This window comes from Diceros bicornis, chromosome 4 (assembly GCF_020826845.1).
Source record: "Diceros bicornis minor isolate mBicDic1 chromosome 4, mDicBic1.mat.cur, whole genome shotgun sequence".
NCBI classification, from domain to species: domain Eukaryota; kingdom Metazoa; phylum Chordata; class Mammalia; order Perissodactyla; family Rhinocerotidae; genus Diceros; species Diceros bicornis.
This window is the reverse complement of record NC_080743.1, coordinates 77,662,647-77,676,319: the sequence shown is the minus strand read 5'-3', so window position 1 is coordinate 77,676,319 and position 13,673 is coordinate 77,662,647. Positions and strand designations below refer to the sequence as shown.

General features: G+C 38.8%; 1 protein-coding gene across 3 annotated transcripts in view; it reads left to right on the top strand.

The window, feature by feature from the left end:
* INTS7 (integrator complex subunit 7) overlaps nucleotides 1-13,673 on the top strand; it is a 340,989-nt gene that overhangs the window by 73,158 nt on the left and 254,158 nt on the right. For all 3 annotated transcript variants that reach the window (XR_009219849.1, XM_058539794.1, XM_058539795.1), the window contains 3 exons: nucleotides 5,729-5,861; nucleotides 11,270-11,368; nucleotides 12,702-12,887. Coding sequence is in view for 2 of the 3 variants with exons in the window: in XM_058539794.1 (XP_058395777.1) it covers nucleotides 5,729-5,861; nucleotides 11,270-11,368; nucleotides 12,702-12,887 (418 nt within the window). In the remaining variant the exon portion in view is untranslated. The remainder of the gene's footprint in view (nucleotides 1-5,728; nucleotides 5,862-11,269; nucleotides 11,369-12,701; nucleotides 12,888-13,673) is intronic.

The following is a 13,673-nucleotide window of genomic DNA, read 5'->3' as shown; positions in this document are numbered from 1 at the left end:
TGCTTTATTAAAATTCTAAATTATTTAAAATATTTTTATTAAAGAATAATCCATTGTTTTTTCCCATTATAGTATTCTGTTTGGGAATATGCATTTGCAACTGGGCATTTCAACTATAATTCCCAATCTAGTAAGGCCTGTGATTCCAAGATCAGTTTCCTCAGAGAGAATATAATCAACAAAGCATTTACTTTTCTCTATCCTAAAGTATTGACCCACCACTCCTTTTCAGAGCGATACCAAGATCCTTGCCTTCTGTTTTAAAGTGTTACCTATGCTCAGACTAGGCCACATGGCTATTTTTTCCCCACTCATCTCATCCGTTTTAATATTTTTATGACATACTTATTTTTCCATTTATCCTTTTCTCATCTATGTTCATTTTCCCCACAGACTTGCAGTGTTTTTTTTTAAACTCCTCGCTTGTAAATTTCAAAATGTTCTTAAACTTCCATATTTTTCACAGTCTTTGCCAATTAATTGATGCTTCCAGGCTCACGCCATTTCTGATTGTGCCATACTCAGTTTTACCTCTTAGCACACAAATGTCATTGTACTGTTGGTTGACACAAGAGCAATTAGTATTTTTCATGATTGACTGTTTAAGAGAGATAGGCACATTGTCAGCAGGGATGGGGTGAAGGGAGTTATCTAGCCAGCTTACACATGCTACTCTCTCTCTCACCTTCTCCCCTTTCCACCACCTTTCTTCACTCTTCTCCATCACCTTTCATACCCCAAACCCATTCCCTTAGCCTTTGCCCTTCTTAGCAATGAAAAATTGGAAAAGACAGCTTGTACCTTGAAGAAGAGTTCTCTGGATTTCATTTGTAATAGTGTACAACTGCAAGGAGTAGATTCCTTATAAAACTTATGTTCTTGATGTTATACATTTTGTGCCTTTCAAGTAAAGAAGGATGTACTTCTAAAAAGAACCTCAAGAGAATGAGGCATGACATTAATATCTCACTGTAGTTTTTACAAAAATCTGTGTATCTCCTTCATAGCCCAGCAGGTTTTTGGAGAGAAGACATCTATTCAACTTTATATCTCTAGCAACTAATACAGTTACACTGTATTAGTTATAATATACTGTATATAGTTATAATATACTGGCCTGAGCCAGTATTAATAAATGTGGGATAGGATGGGGTAGATGTTTATAATTATGAATGTTATTATCTACCTAATACCAACTTTTCAGGATTATCAAGAAAAAATACTTTGATATGCATGTCCATTATATTTTATCTATTCTAGTTTCTTCTTCACTCTGTTGTGATTCCTTTGCACTTAACCTTTATTTCTACTGCCTAAAAAATAAGGGAGTGGCTTCTGGCCTTGAAGGCATTCTAGTACAGGACTTTTCCTACTACTGTAAACAGCTAGAAACCTGGATAAACATAAATTTAAATATAAGTTTAACTGTTTTCAGACACTGAACAGTAGGCAGCTCAGGAATGTAACCCCTCAGAGAAGGGACACAAATAAGGTAAACCCTATAATAGTCCTTGCTTTCCTCTACCTGAAGGCACATTTTAGACTGCCTCTTCAGGAGGAGTAACCAAAGCAGAATGTGGTGGTTTTGCTTAGTTGAAGAGATAGAGATCAGGGTTCAGAGAACCAGAGGAAGCTAGAATTTGTAGGGCTGAGTACAGGAGAGGGGGAAGCTTTCAGAGAAAGAGCTCTAGAAATCTGCATAGGCTGTGAGTCTTTGGCTGAATGCCAAGCTGTACATAGTGTATGGTGAAACCCCGCAAGGCTTGGCAAAAAACAGTTAGTAGGGAAAGAGTAATTACCAGGAAGCTGGAAGCTGAACAATTCCCAGAGCTCATGCAGGGCTGAGAAATGTTTGAGTTCCAACCAGCCATACTGTAGAGACCTTGTTGAATACCTAGGGCATTCAGAAGAGTCATACCAACTTAGTTGTAGGGCTAAACTAGCCCTAATGTAAAGACTACTCTAGACCTGTCCTAACAAAGCTTAAATAATCCTTGAAAGATTTAGGTTTATGCACAAGCAACTTGACTGTCTACTAAAACAAAGTCTAATGTTCTTTAAAGACAACAAAATCCAAAAACTCAACAGTATAAGATCGACAGTTATAGCAACCAATCAAAAATTACTAGACATGAGAAGAAGCAGGAAAATGTGACAAATGACCAGGAGAAAATTCAGTTAGAAACAAGACTCATAAATGACAGATGATATAATTAACAGACTCAGACTTTAAAACAGCTACAGTTAGTGTTTTCAAAAATTTAAAAGTAAAAGATAAAATTAAAGATGTAAAAAGAACCAAATGGAACTTCTAGAGCTGAAAAATATAATATCTTGATTTTGCTTTTATTTTTGATGAATATGGAATTCAAGGGTGCTTAGGTTAGGCTTAACAGTAGATTAGATACTACAAAAGAAAAGATCAGTGAACTTGAAGACATAGCAATAGAAATTATCCACATTAGACAGTGAAAGAAAAAAGGCTGTCAGGACCAGCCCCGTGGCATAGTGGTTAAGTTTGCACGTTCCGCTTCAGCGGCCCAAGGTTCATGGATTCGGATCCTGGGCGTGGACATGCTCACTGCTCATAAAGCCATGCTAAGGCAGTGTCCCACGTGGAAGAGCCACAACTCTACATCTATGATACACAACTATATATTGAGGCTTTGGGGGAAAAAGAGAGGAAGATTGGCAACAGATGTTAGCACAGGGCCAATCTTCCTTAAAAAAAAAAAAGATCAAATTAAACTCAAAGTAATTAGAAGGAAAGAAATAATAAAGAGTGCTAATCAGTGAATTAGAAATAAACAGTAGAGAAAATCAGTGAAACCAAAAGCTGATTCTTTGAAAAGATCAATAAAATTGATAAAACTAGCTTTTTGGGCTATCTTGAGCTATTTGAGCAAAAGAAAAAAAAAACACACACACAAATTGCCAATATCAGAAATGAAATGAGCATTAATACAAATCTGATAGACATTAAAAGCATATTAAAGGAATAATAGCTTTGTGCCAATAAATGTGATAACTTAGGTGAACAGGAAGAAATTTCAAATATTCTTCATGAGCATAGACATAAAAATCTTTAACAAAACATGTATAAATTGAATCCAGTAATATACAAAAGGATAATACATTAAGACCAAGTAGGGTTTATCCCAGAAATGCTAGGTTTAACATGTGAAAACCAATTAGTGTAATTCACCATATTGCAGAATAAAGAAGAAAAACTAAAGTGGAGGACTTATTAAAGATTTCAAGACTTAGTATAAAGCTATAGTAATTAAGACAATTTGATTTTGGCCTGAGGGTTGAATGGAGAGTCCAAAATAGACACTCACGTGTGTGATGATCACTTGATTTTTGATAAAGATGCTAAGATAATGCAATGGGGGAAAGGATGGTCTTTTCAACAGATTGTGCTGGAACAACTAGTTATTATATAGGGGAGGAGAAAGAATCTTGACCTTATGTCACATCATACACAAAAATTAATTCCAAGTATATCATAGACCAAACCATAAAAAATAAAATTCCAAACTTTCTAGAAGACTACATGGGAGAAAATCTTCATGACCTTGAGGTCAGCAAAGGTTTCTTAGGGCACAAATAGCAGTTACCATAGGAGAAAAATTTGCTGAATTGGATTTAAATTTTTAAAATTCTGCTCTTTGAAAGATGCCATTAAGAAAATGAAAAGACAGGTCACAGGAAGAAAATATTCTCAAACATGTTCTATCAAAGGACTTGTATTTAGAATATTAAGAAAACCATACAACTCAAGGTAACCCAATTTTTAAGAATTGACAAGAGATTTGGACACTTCAAAAAAGATATATTAATGTCCAGTAAGCACATGAAAAGATGCTTAACATCTTTAGGCATCAGAGAAATGCAAATTAAAATCACAATGAGATATAGCTAACAACCACTAGAGTAGCTAAAATTAAAAAGACCTTCAATACCAAGTATTAGTGAGGATGTGCAGGAGCTTGAATTCATACATTGTTGGGAATGCAAAATGATTCAGCAACTTTGGAAAACTGTTTGGCAGTTTTTTAATAAAGTTAACCATACAGTTAGCATATGACCACCAATTCTGTTCTTACTTATTTACCCAAGAGAAATGAAAACCTCCTTCTACACAGACTTGTACATAAATTTTCATAGCAGCTTTATTTGTAATAACAAAAATTGGAAAGAGCCAAATGTCTCTCAACAGGCAAATGGATAAATAAATTGCACTATATCCATACAGTGGAATACTACTCAACAATAAAGAGGAATGACCTACTGATATATGCAAAACACATGAATGACCCTCAAAAACATTCTGCTGTGAAGGAAACCAGACACAAAATAGTACACATAGTATGACTGTTTATATGAAATACTAGGAAACATAAATCTCATTTATAGTGTTAGAAAGCAAATCTGTGGTTGCCTGGGGCGGAAAGTGGGGATTGAATAGGAAGAGGTATTTCAAATGGGTACATTTTTGTGATTTTTGTAACTTCTCTCTCAACAAAGTTTATTTTTACAGTACATAAGGAAATACTCCTTTTGTAGAAGGTAGAGGAATGTATTCTCAATTTAGACCCTTTTATTAGCAGTTCACTTTGTAAAAGACTTGAACTTCTTTATGCTTTATTTGTGTGGTAGAGTTTTCCTTAAAGTCCATTATATAAATGAGGTTTAGTTCTTGTCTTAGTGGAACTTAAGATAGAGTACAGAGCAGGGAAGAAAGCTTTGGAGCCAGGCAGATAGAGACACGAATCCCCTATGACTCACGCCTAGCTGTGTGAATATATGCATGTTATTTCATCTCACTAAGCCACATGTGCATTAACTGTATGGAAATAATGATGCCTGTCTCTTAGAGTGGTTGTGATGATTAAATTAAATAGCCTATATAAAGTACCCAGCTGAAGTGCCTTGCACGTAGTAGTATTAAAAGGATAATAAGGGAATAATAACAACAGTGTTATGCCCAACATAGTTAAATTACCTATAGTGCCTTTTCAAATAGCCCTCTTGAAGTTTAGTTAGAATGCAGGAGTTTTGCCTTCTTTTCTCACTTAGAAACGTTCAGAAATAATCTTTGAGTTTGAGGCAGTAGAGGAAAAAGAAAAAAATCTCAGTAAAATTCTTTCTAACATCTCTGTATACTAGCTCTCCCATGAACATTCCTGTGCATTTCATCTCCATGCTTTCGATTCATTCCATTTCTCCAGGCATGAATGCCCTTCATACTTTCCATCTTTCCAGATATTATCAATCCTACTTGTCTAGTGATTTGTTCAAGACTGACCTCTTCTGAGACATTCCTCAGCTCCCTCCATATTCTGATCTATTGTTTATATATCTTTACTGGTTATTTGGCACTTATCTGCTGACTTTGTTGGTAGGTGCCTTTTCAAATGTCATATGTCTCTTTCCCCTCATGGCAGGGACAAGGTTTAAACACTTTTATACTACCTAACAGGCAAAGTGATTAAGTGAATAACCTGAAGTCATGTCTAGGTTTGAATTCCAGCTTGTCATTTACTAGTTATGTGTCTGAAGGCAAATTGCTTACCCTCTAGAAGCTTCAGTTTCCTCATCTGTAAAATGCAAATAACAGTGCCTACTTCATTATTTTAAAGATTAAATGGAATGTGTAGAAAGTATTTAGACATTAAAATAGTGCCTATTTTGGTTGATTAATTGATATTGATTTTAACTTCAGTTTCCAGGAATATGGATCTACTGGAGCAGCCCATGCTGATAGTGAATATGAGAGAAGAATGATGTCTGTATATAATCATGTCTTGGACGAGGTGGAATCACTCAGTCGGAAATATACCCCTGTTTCTTATATGGCAAGTGGCATTTGTTCTGTTGAGTTTTTATTATGTGGAAGTGGATTTTTATCTATCTCTGGTCCTTACTGTCTAACTCCAACAAATTACTGTGCCTGTTTCCTCTGTGCCTGTTTGTAACAGGGTTAATATAGTACCTACCTGGTAGCATTGTTGTGAGGATGAAATGAGATAATCCGTGAAAGCACTTAGCACATCCATAGCCGCAACATAGTCGCATTAACATGTCAAATCTGCTCTACCGTGATGCAAATAAAATTTTTTTTTCTTTTTTAACAATTTAGCTCAAGTCGCAATAGTTCTCAACTCTGGCTACATATTAGAATCACTTAGGGAGATTTAAAAAAATACAGTGGTCGCGCTTTGTCCACAGGGGATACGTTCCAGGACTCCCAGTGGATTCCTGAAACTGCGGATAGTTCCAAACCCTATATACACTGTGTTTTTTCCTATACATACACACCTATGATACAGTTTAATTTATGAATTAGGCAGGTTAACAACAATAACTAATAAGAAAATAGAACAGTTATAACAATGTGCTATAGTAAAAGTTACCATAGATCTTAGCAACTTCAGCATACGATTTTTTTCTTTCTTATTAAGTCAAGAATTTTCACCTTTTCACTTAAAGGAAGCACTTCACAGCTTTTCTTTGGTATATCCAAATTGCCAGCATCACTACTCTTGTGCTTTGGGGCCATCATTAAGTAAAATGAGGGTTACTTGAACACGAGCACTGTGATCTTGTGATCTGATAACGAACACGGCTACTAAGTGATTAATGGGCAGGTAGTGTATACAGCGTGGATACACTGGACAAAGGGATGATTCACGTACCGGGCGAGACAGAGTGGGATGGCTGGAGATTTCGTCAGAACAACATGCAATTTAAAACTTATGAATTGTTTATTTCTGGAGTTTTCCCATTTAATATTTTTGCACTGTGATTGATCATGGGTAACCAAAACCACGGAAAGAGAAACCATGGGTAAGTGGGCACTACTGTACATCAATATCCAGGGGCCTCCCCAGACCAATTAACTCTGAATCTCTGCAGTTGAGGGCTAAGCATTAGTATTTTTAAAAGCTCCCAGGTGATTCTGTCATGCCACCAAGGTTGAGAACCACCGGCCAATTGAAACAGGAAGAACCGGGCTTGTTTTCTGACAGGTGATGCCATTGATGTCTTTTGGTATACTTGTCCACCGTTAGCCTGCTGAATCTCTGCTGCCTTTGGCACTCTTGAGCACTCACTCTGTCAAGTCTTCTCCCCTGACTTCCCAGTCTGACAGACGGACACACTCTTACCCAGATTTTTCCCTCCCTGTCTCGCCATTTCCCAGTGTCTTAGTCACCTTGGGCTCCTATAACAAAATATCATAGACTGGTTGGCTTAAACAACAGACATTTATTTCTCATAGTTCTGGAGGCTAGAAAGTCCAGGATCAAGGTACCAGCCAATTTGGTTCCTGGGGAGGACCCTCTTGCTAGCTTGCAGATGGCTGCCTTCTCACTGTCTCTCTGGTGAGAAGCTCTGGTCTCTCTTCCTCTTCTTATAAGGACACTAATCCCATCATGGAGGTGCCATCCTCATGACTTCATACCTCATCTAAACCTAATGACCTCCAAAAGGTCCCACTTCCATATACCAACACATTGGGAGTTGGGGCTTCAACGTATGAATTTAGGGAGGACACACACATTCAGTCCATAACACCTAGTCTTTGAACTTTACACCTTGGAGAGTTTCTCTTGCCCTGCCCTCACATTAGATGCTGGTGTTTCCTGTAGCTCTCTTCTGGCTTCTGCTGTTCTCATTCTGTACACACGTGTTCATCAAGTGTTTTAGAAGAAATTGGCAGGCTGTGTCATTAAAGAATTAGATGAGATTTTAAAGACAGATAGTTTCCTTGACATACTGCTTTCTACATGAGATCCTCAATACACATTTGCTGAATTGAATTGACACAGGTAGCTGTTTGACACTGCCTTTGGTTGCTAAGGGAGATTGTAAAGATTATCTTTCAAGGAAATACATCTGTGTGAGACATTGATTAAATTATTTCCGCATCCCTCTAAGCTCCACCCTAAGAAATTAAATAGATGCCAAACAGTAACTCAACGTTTGATGGAGTTGAATCCACTGAATATAGTGGAGAGAATGGGAAATTTCAGTCCAGTAGGAGACACAGTACAGAGAAAAGAGCCCTAGGTTCAAATACTGCCCCTGCCACTCAGCAGGTCTGTGATTTTAGACAGATTATGTAACATCCTTTTCTTTTTTTTTTTTTTTTTTGCGAAGATTTCAGCCCTGAGCTAACATCCGTTGCCAATCCTCCTCTTTTTGCTGAGGAAGATTGCCCCTGGGCTACCCCGTGCCCATCTTCCTCTACTTTATATGGGATGCTGCCACAGCATAGCTTGACACGCAGTGCGTTGGTGCATGCCCAGGATCCGAATCCGCGAACCCCAGGTTGCCGAAGCGTGGCACGCATACTTAACCGCTTGCGCCACCCGGCCAGCCCCCTTAACGTCCTTTTCTATGATATGGGAAAAATATCTACCTCATAAGGTTACTGAGAAGTTTAAATGAAATAATGCCTGTTGGCTAGCACAGTGCCTGGCCTGGCACATATGGAGCGGTTAATGTTAATTCCCTTTTTCTCCCTTTCCAAATTGTATTTCATAGATTTGATATTTTCTGAGCTCTGGAAATTCAGTGCAGCAAGTATTTATTGGATCCTAGGAATAGAAAAATGGCAAAGACAGCGGATCTTCCCTCAAGTTGTCCGTATTCTGATAAGAAAGAAGGATTTTGTAAACAAACACAGTACGGTATATGTGCAGTAATAGAGCTCTGCACAGGGTAGGATGTAGCACAAAAGAGAAAGTAATTCATGTCGAAGGATAGGGAAAATGGAGTGAGGGTGCAAATCAGGGAGATGTCTTTGCATATGAGTTTTCCAGGCAGGTAAGGAGGGGTAGGGAATTTCAGGCAGAGCAGAGAACAACGTGTTCGAAAGCAGAAGCGTGAAATAGCATGGTGTCTTCTGGGAACAGTTTGTTATTGCTGCAGCATAATGTACAGGCTAGGAACTGGAGAGATGAGACCGGATAGGCAGAGGCCTGACGACGAAAGGCTTTGAACACGGTGGTAAGCAGTTTGGACTTGATCCTGTAGGCACTAGAGAACTTTTTAGAATTTTAAACAGGTGGAGGAGAGAAGTGGTTAAGATTTTACACTATTTTATGTAGAAGCAGAGCAGGTGATGGCTTGGAGGGCATAAAATTAGAAGAAAGAGTAGTTACAGGCTTTTGCAGTAATCCAAGGTAAGGGCCAAATTAATATAATGGCTGAAAAGTATCTATTGGATTTGGCGGAGGAGAGAGTCGGGGTGATGCACTAGTCCTCCTGCTGGTTTTCTAACCATGATATGTGATTCCACATCTCCAGACTCTTACTTTAATAGCAGTCTGCTACTAACATACCTGTGGAGGTGTGCCCAGGGGCTAATGGCCTCAGAGGCAGTCCACACTTTCCCAGTGGGGAATTGTACAATCTGCATCCATTCTTTTAAAAAGGAGAATGGTGCTTTTTTGCCCAGGGAACAGCCTGAGGTCGCTTGGAGTCCTCTAAGTGCGTCCTTTAAGGATGGTTCTCTCCTTAAATACTACTGTGGCATCAGAGGTTCCATCACAAGTAGGATGTTCCTGCAGATGCTTCCCAGATTGCTTGCTGCAGGAAGATGAATAATGCTGTTTTGACAGTTAAATCTGAAGGAATAGAACCAATGTCTTTAAATCTGTGTGTGGTTATCTCAAGTAGTAGACCTGGCATTTTTATTATGGGTCTGTCAGGCGCAAAATGGTCAATAGCCTGCAAGCAATGAGGAGTGGATTCTTCTGCCCAACTTTTTAAAAACACTTACAGCATGGGCAACTAGGTGCACCCTGCTTGCAGGCAGGAGCTTAGGACAGACAGCATACTATATACTGCAGTGGTTTTCAACCTGTGGTGCTTTGGGGGCCTCTGAGGGGGGAGGAGACTGAGGAGGGGATTGTAGACCAAGCAGGATGGTTCTGGCTCACCCAAAGTTATAGATGTTCTGATGGTGCTTTAATGTATTTTTTCCTATTAAGTTTGCAAATAATTGGTGAAGTAGAACAAAATCAATGAAGTAAGGGTCACACAACCTAGGTTCTAGTCCTAGTTTGTTCCATCACCTGTCTGGGTGACCTGTGTCACCTGAGTGACCTTTAAAATATCTTTGATGGTCTCACAGGAGCATGCTTATCTCCAAGCTCATCAAGTTGTATACATTAAATATGTACAGCTTTTTGTATATCAGTCATACCTCAATAAAGTGGTTTAAAAAAAATAAAGGGGCCGGCCTGGTGGCGTAGTGGTTGGGTTCGCGCGTTCCACTTCTGACAGCCCGGGGTTCACAGGTTTGGATCCCAGGCACAGACTTACGCACTGCTTGTTAAGCCATGCTGTGGCAGGCGTCCCACGTAAAGTAGAGGAAGATGGGCACGGATGTTAGCCCAGGGCCAATCTTCCTCAGCAAAAAAGAAGAGGATTGGCAACAGGTGTTAGCTCAGGGCTAATCCTCCTCACAAGAAAAATAAATAAATAAAATAAAATATCTTTGAGCTCTTAAATTCTGATTCTATGATCCTTTCACTGAGACTCAAAGGATTCACTGTAGTGTTTCTATTTCTCTGCACTTATGCTGGGATTTTCAAAACTCAGTTAAATTTGTGAAATAGATTTTAGAAATAAGGTATTTTATTAAAGTTTGAGAATACCATAGAATTGGACCGTATAGTCATCCTTAATCTGAATTCCAGTAAGTTTCCACCATTGCTCACTCCCGGGGGACCCGTGGCCATAGGGACAAGGAAGCCACCTAGTGGAGAGGGATGAAAGAATGAGGCAGCTCGTAGCAGAGGTTCCACTTGGAATTTGGTGTCGGGCCCCAGACATTGATCTGCTGTTCTGGATTCTTTACCATACTCTTTATCATACTTTGCCATATGATAGTTACTCTATAATTAGTGTATAAGATAATTATATAATAATATTTCTAGTATCTCTAAGCTCTTTAGAAATGCAAATTTTGCATATTGCTTGGCCTTGAGGAATGTGAATTTTCTCTCTCCTGTCATTTACTTTTTATTGAATATTCAAAATAAAGTAAAGATCTGTAATTGTACTCCTTGACATGAAAGATTTGACAAATGTACGCAGTTCCTGGGTGTTAGACCTATTTCCTGATTGGTGTGTACTTTTGTAATAATCACATGAGCATTTGTAGTTTTTAAACTTCTTCCTGAAAGTACCATTTGTTGATGAAATTTGGTAATTTATTTTCAATTGATTTAGTTTCTTTTTTTCCCTGCAGCATACAGCATGCCTCTGCAATGCCATCATTGCTTTGCTGAAAGTTCCTCTTTCATTTCAGAGATATTTTTTCCAGAAACTGCAGTCTACCAGCATCAAGGTAATATAGGAAGAATACTAAGGTTAATATAGATGAAAAACCCAGTTATCTTCTGAAGATTATGTGGTACATAGCTCTGCCTCAGGATCTCACCTTTGGTTTTGATAAAACTTATACCCTTTAGTTGTAAGTTTTTCCTCCCTTCATCAGGTGGTATGGTGAAGGGAATGGGATTTGGGAGTTAAACCCCCTCCCTTCTTACCCGTCAGTGCTAAAGGCATTTGAGACAGGCCTGGAGCTCTGCCTCTTATCTCCAAGAATAAGTTGAGGGGTTTTCATCATAGTAGCATACAAGGGTTTCGAGCTGAGTCCATGTCCAATCAGCCTATTCAGGCCCAACTAAGAATGAAGCAGGTCTAGCAAAACATCACCAATCCTACCTCCAAAGCACTTTTCTCTTGAATAACAAGTTTTGAGGAGCTGGCCAGTGAATAGAGTTAGTGTTTTAAAATATTTAAGCCACTCAAAATTCAAAAGCTATTTTCATTTCAAAGAATGGAATTGTTGGGAAAAGGGGAAAATTGTGAGATTTCCTGGATTATCCCTGTCAGTAAATGTCTTCATTGCACTTTTGCATCCATTCAAATGCTTTTGATTGCAATAATAGAATATTACATTTCAAAATGACCTGAATCATAAGGAAAATTGATTATCTAGATGAGAAGTCTTAAGGAAGGATGTCCCCAGGGTTGATTAGTTCAGTGACCCAACAGCATTATCAAAAAGACCCAATTCATCCATCTTTTCATTTAGCAAGAATTCAGCTTTCTGTAATTGAAGTGTATTTGGGATTTGAAATATGTTTTTAAAGAACAACTACTTTAATCAGAGGTTAAAAATGTGATTTGGTGCATTTCTGGAAATGACTTTTATACCATGATAACTTGACTGTGTATGTAATCCTAGAATTTTAAGTTCATTTTTATTTGTTTTTGTCTATTTAAAATTACCTGAGACCAGAGAAATAGCAGCTGGACATGAAAATTTACGTAGTGCATTTCCCTACTGAAATTGGTTCATTGTCAAAGAAATGCCCCACCACAGAAATTGAAAGAACAGTGCCTTCTCTATTCTCTAATCCTCTGTTACCCTCAAATAGAAGTGGGATTTGGAGTAAAAAACACAGTGGTATTTAAAAGGAGGCATTAAGGATAAGGAACCCTTGACTTGAAGGGTACAGCTATCTGGTTGTCCCAGCACAGTCAGATCATTAGGTGTGTGCGTGTGTGTCTGTATAACATGTTAACCTGTAACCAGTGATTAGCACAGACATGTTTTTTGGAAGGAAGCTTGTTCTTGGTTGTTAGCATTTATTTTAACGTTGGTATTCCAGCTTGCTCTGTCACCATCCCCCCGGAACCCTGCAGAGCCCATCGCCGTCCAGAATAACCAGCAGCTGGCGCTGAAGGTAGAGGGAGTGGTTCAGCATGGATCTAAACCAGGACTCTTTCGCAAAATTCAGTCTGTCTGTCTGAATGTTTCTTCCACTCTACAGAGTAAATCCGGACAAGACTACAAGGTAATTGAGAAAAGAGGCAGAAAGGCTGTGCAAATTTTAGCAACTCATTGCTGAAGTTTTCTAGTTCTTCACAGTTACGCAGATTGCAGTTATACTTCCCAAGGGATCAGATGGACATAAGTTAAAAGCACATGTTGGAGTTTGAGGGGGCTGATAAACAACGCTTCTCTCTTCCCTGCCTGAGCGGGTTGATAGACAAAGCTTGCAGGCAGACAGAGATCACAATATGAGTGTTATTACTGTTAGAGCTGTGGGCACACCTAGCCCAGGTGCCTGGCAGCAAGGACTTGTACCTCTGAATGGAACTTGCCCACCCACTCTCAGCCAGTACACATAAGAGCCTGTCCCCGCAACGCTCATGGTAGGGAGGAGCACCCTCATTCCCAGAGAAGAAGGGAAAGAGAAGGTGCTTAGCTCCCCATGCCCAGTTCCCACCCGAAACTTACCATTCGGTAGGATTCACTTCCTCCCCTGGAGACCAGCACTGTTCATCTAATGAAAGGTCCCTCCACTTGGGGGGAAACATCAGGAGTGGGGAATGTCTCCCTAACACCCCTGCCCCGCCAAAGCACACATCTATTTATTTTTCTCTATTTTAAGTAAATTTTAACAAATTCAAAAAAAGAAAAGTATATAGCATTGACATACAATGGTCAGGTAAAGTAAAATCATTCCTGAAGGGAATAATTTTAGGGAATAAACCTAGGAATGTGCTGCTTTGAGAAATCATGAGGTAGGTTAACCAAAATCATGTTTACTTTGTTAGCCAAAGCCAAGCTTCTGAAT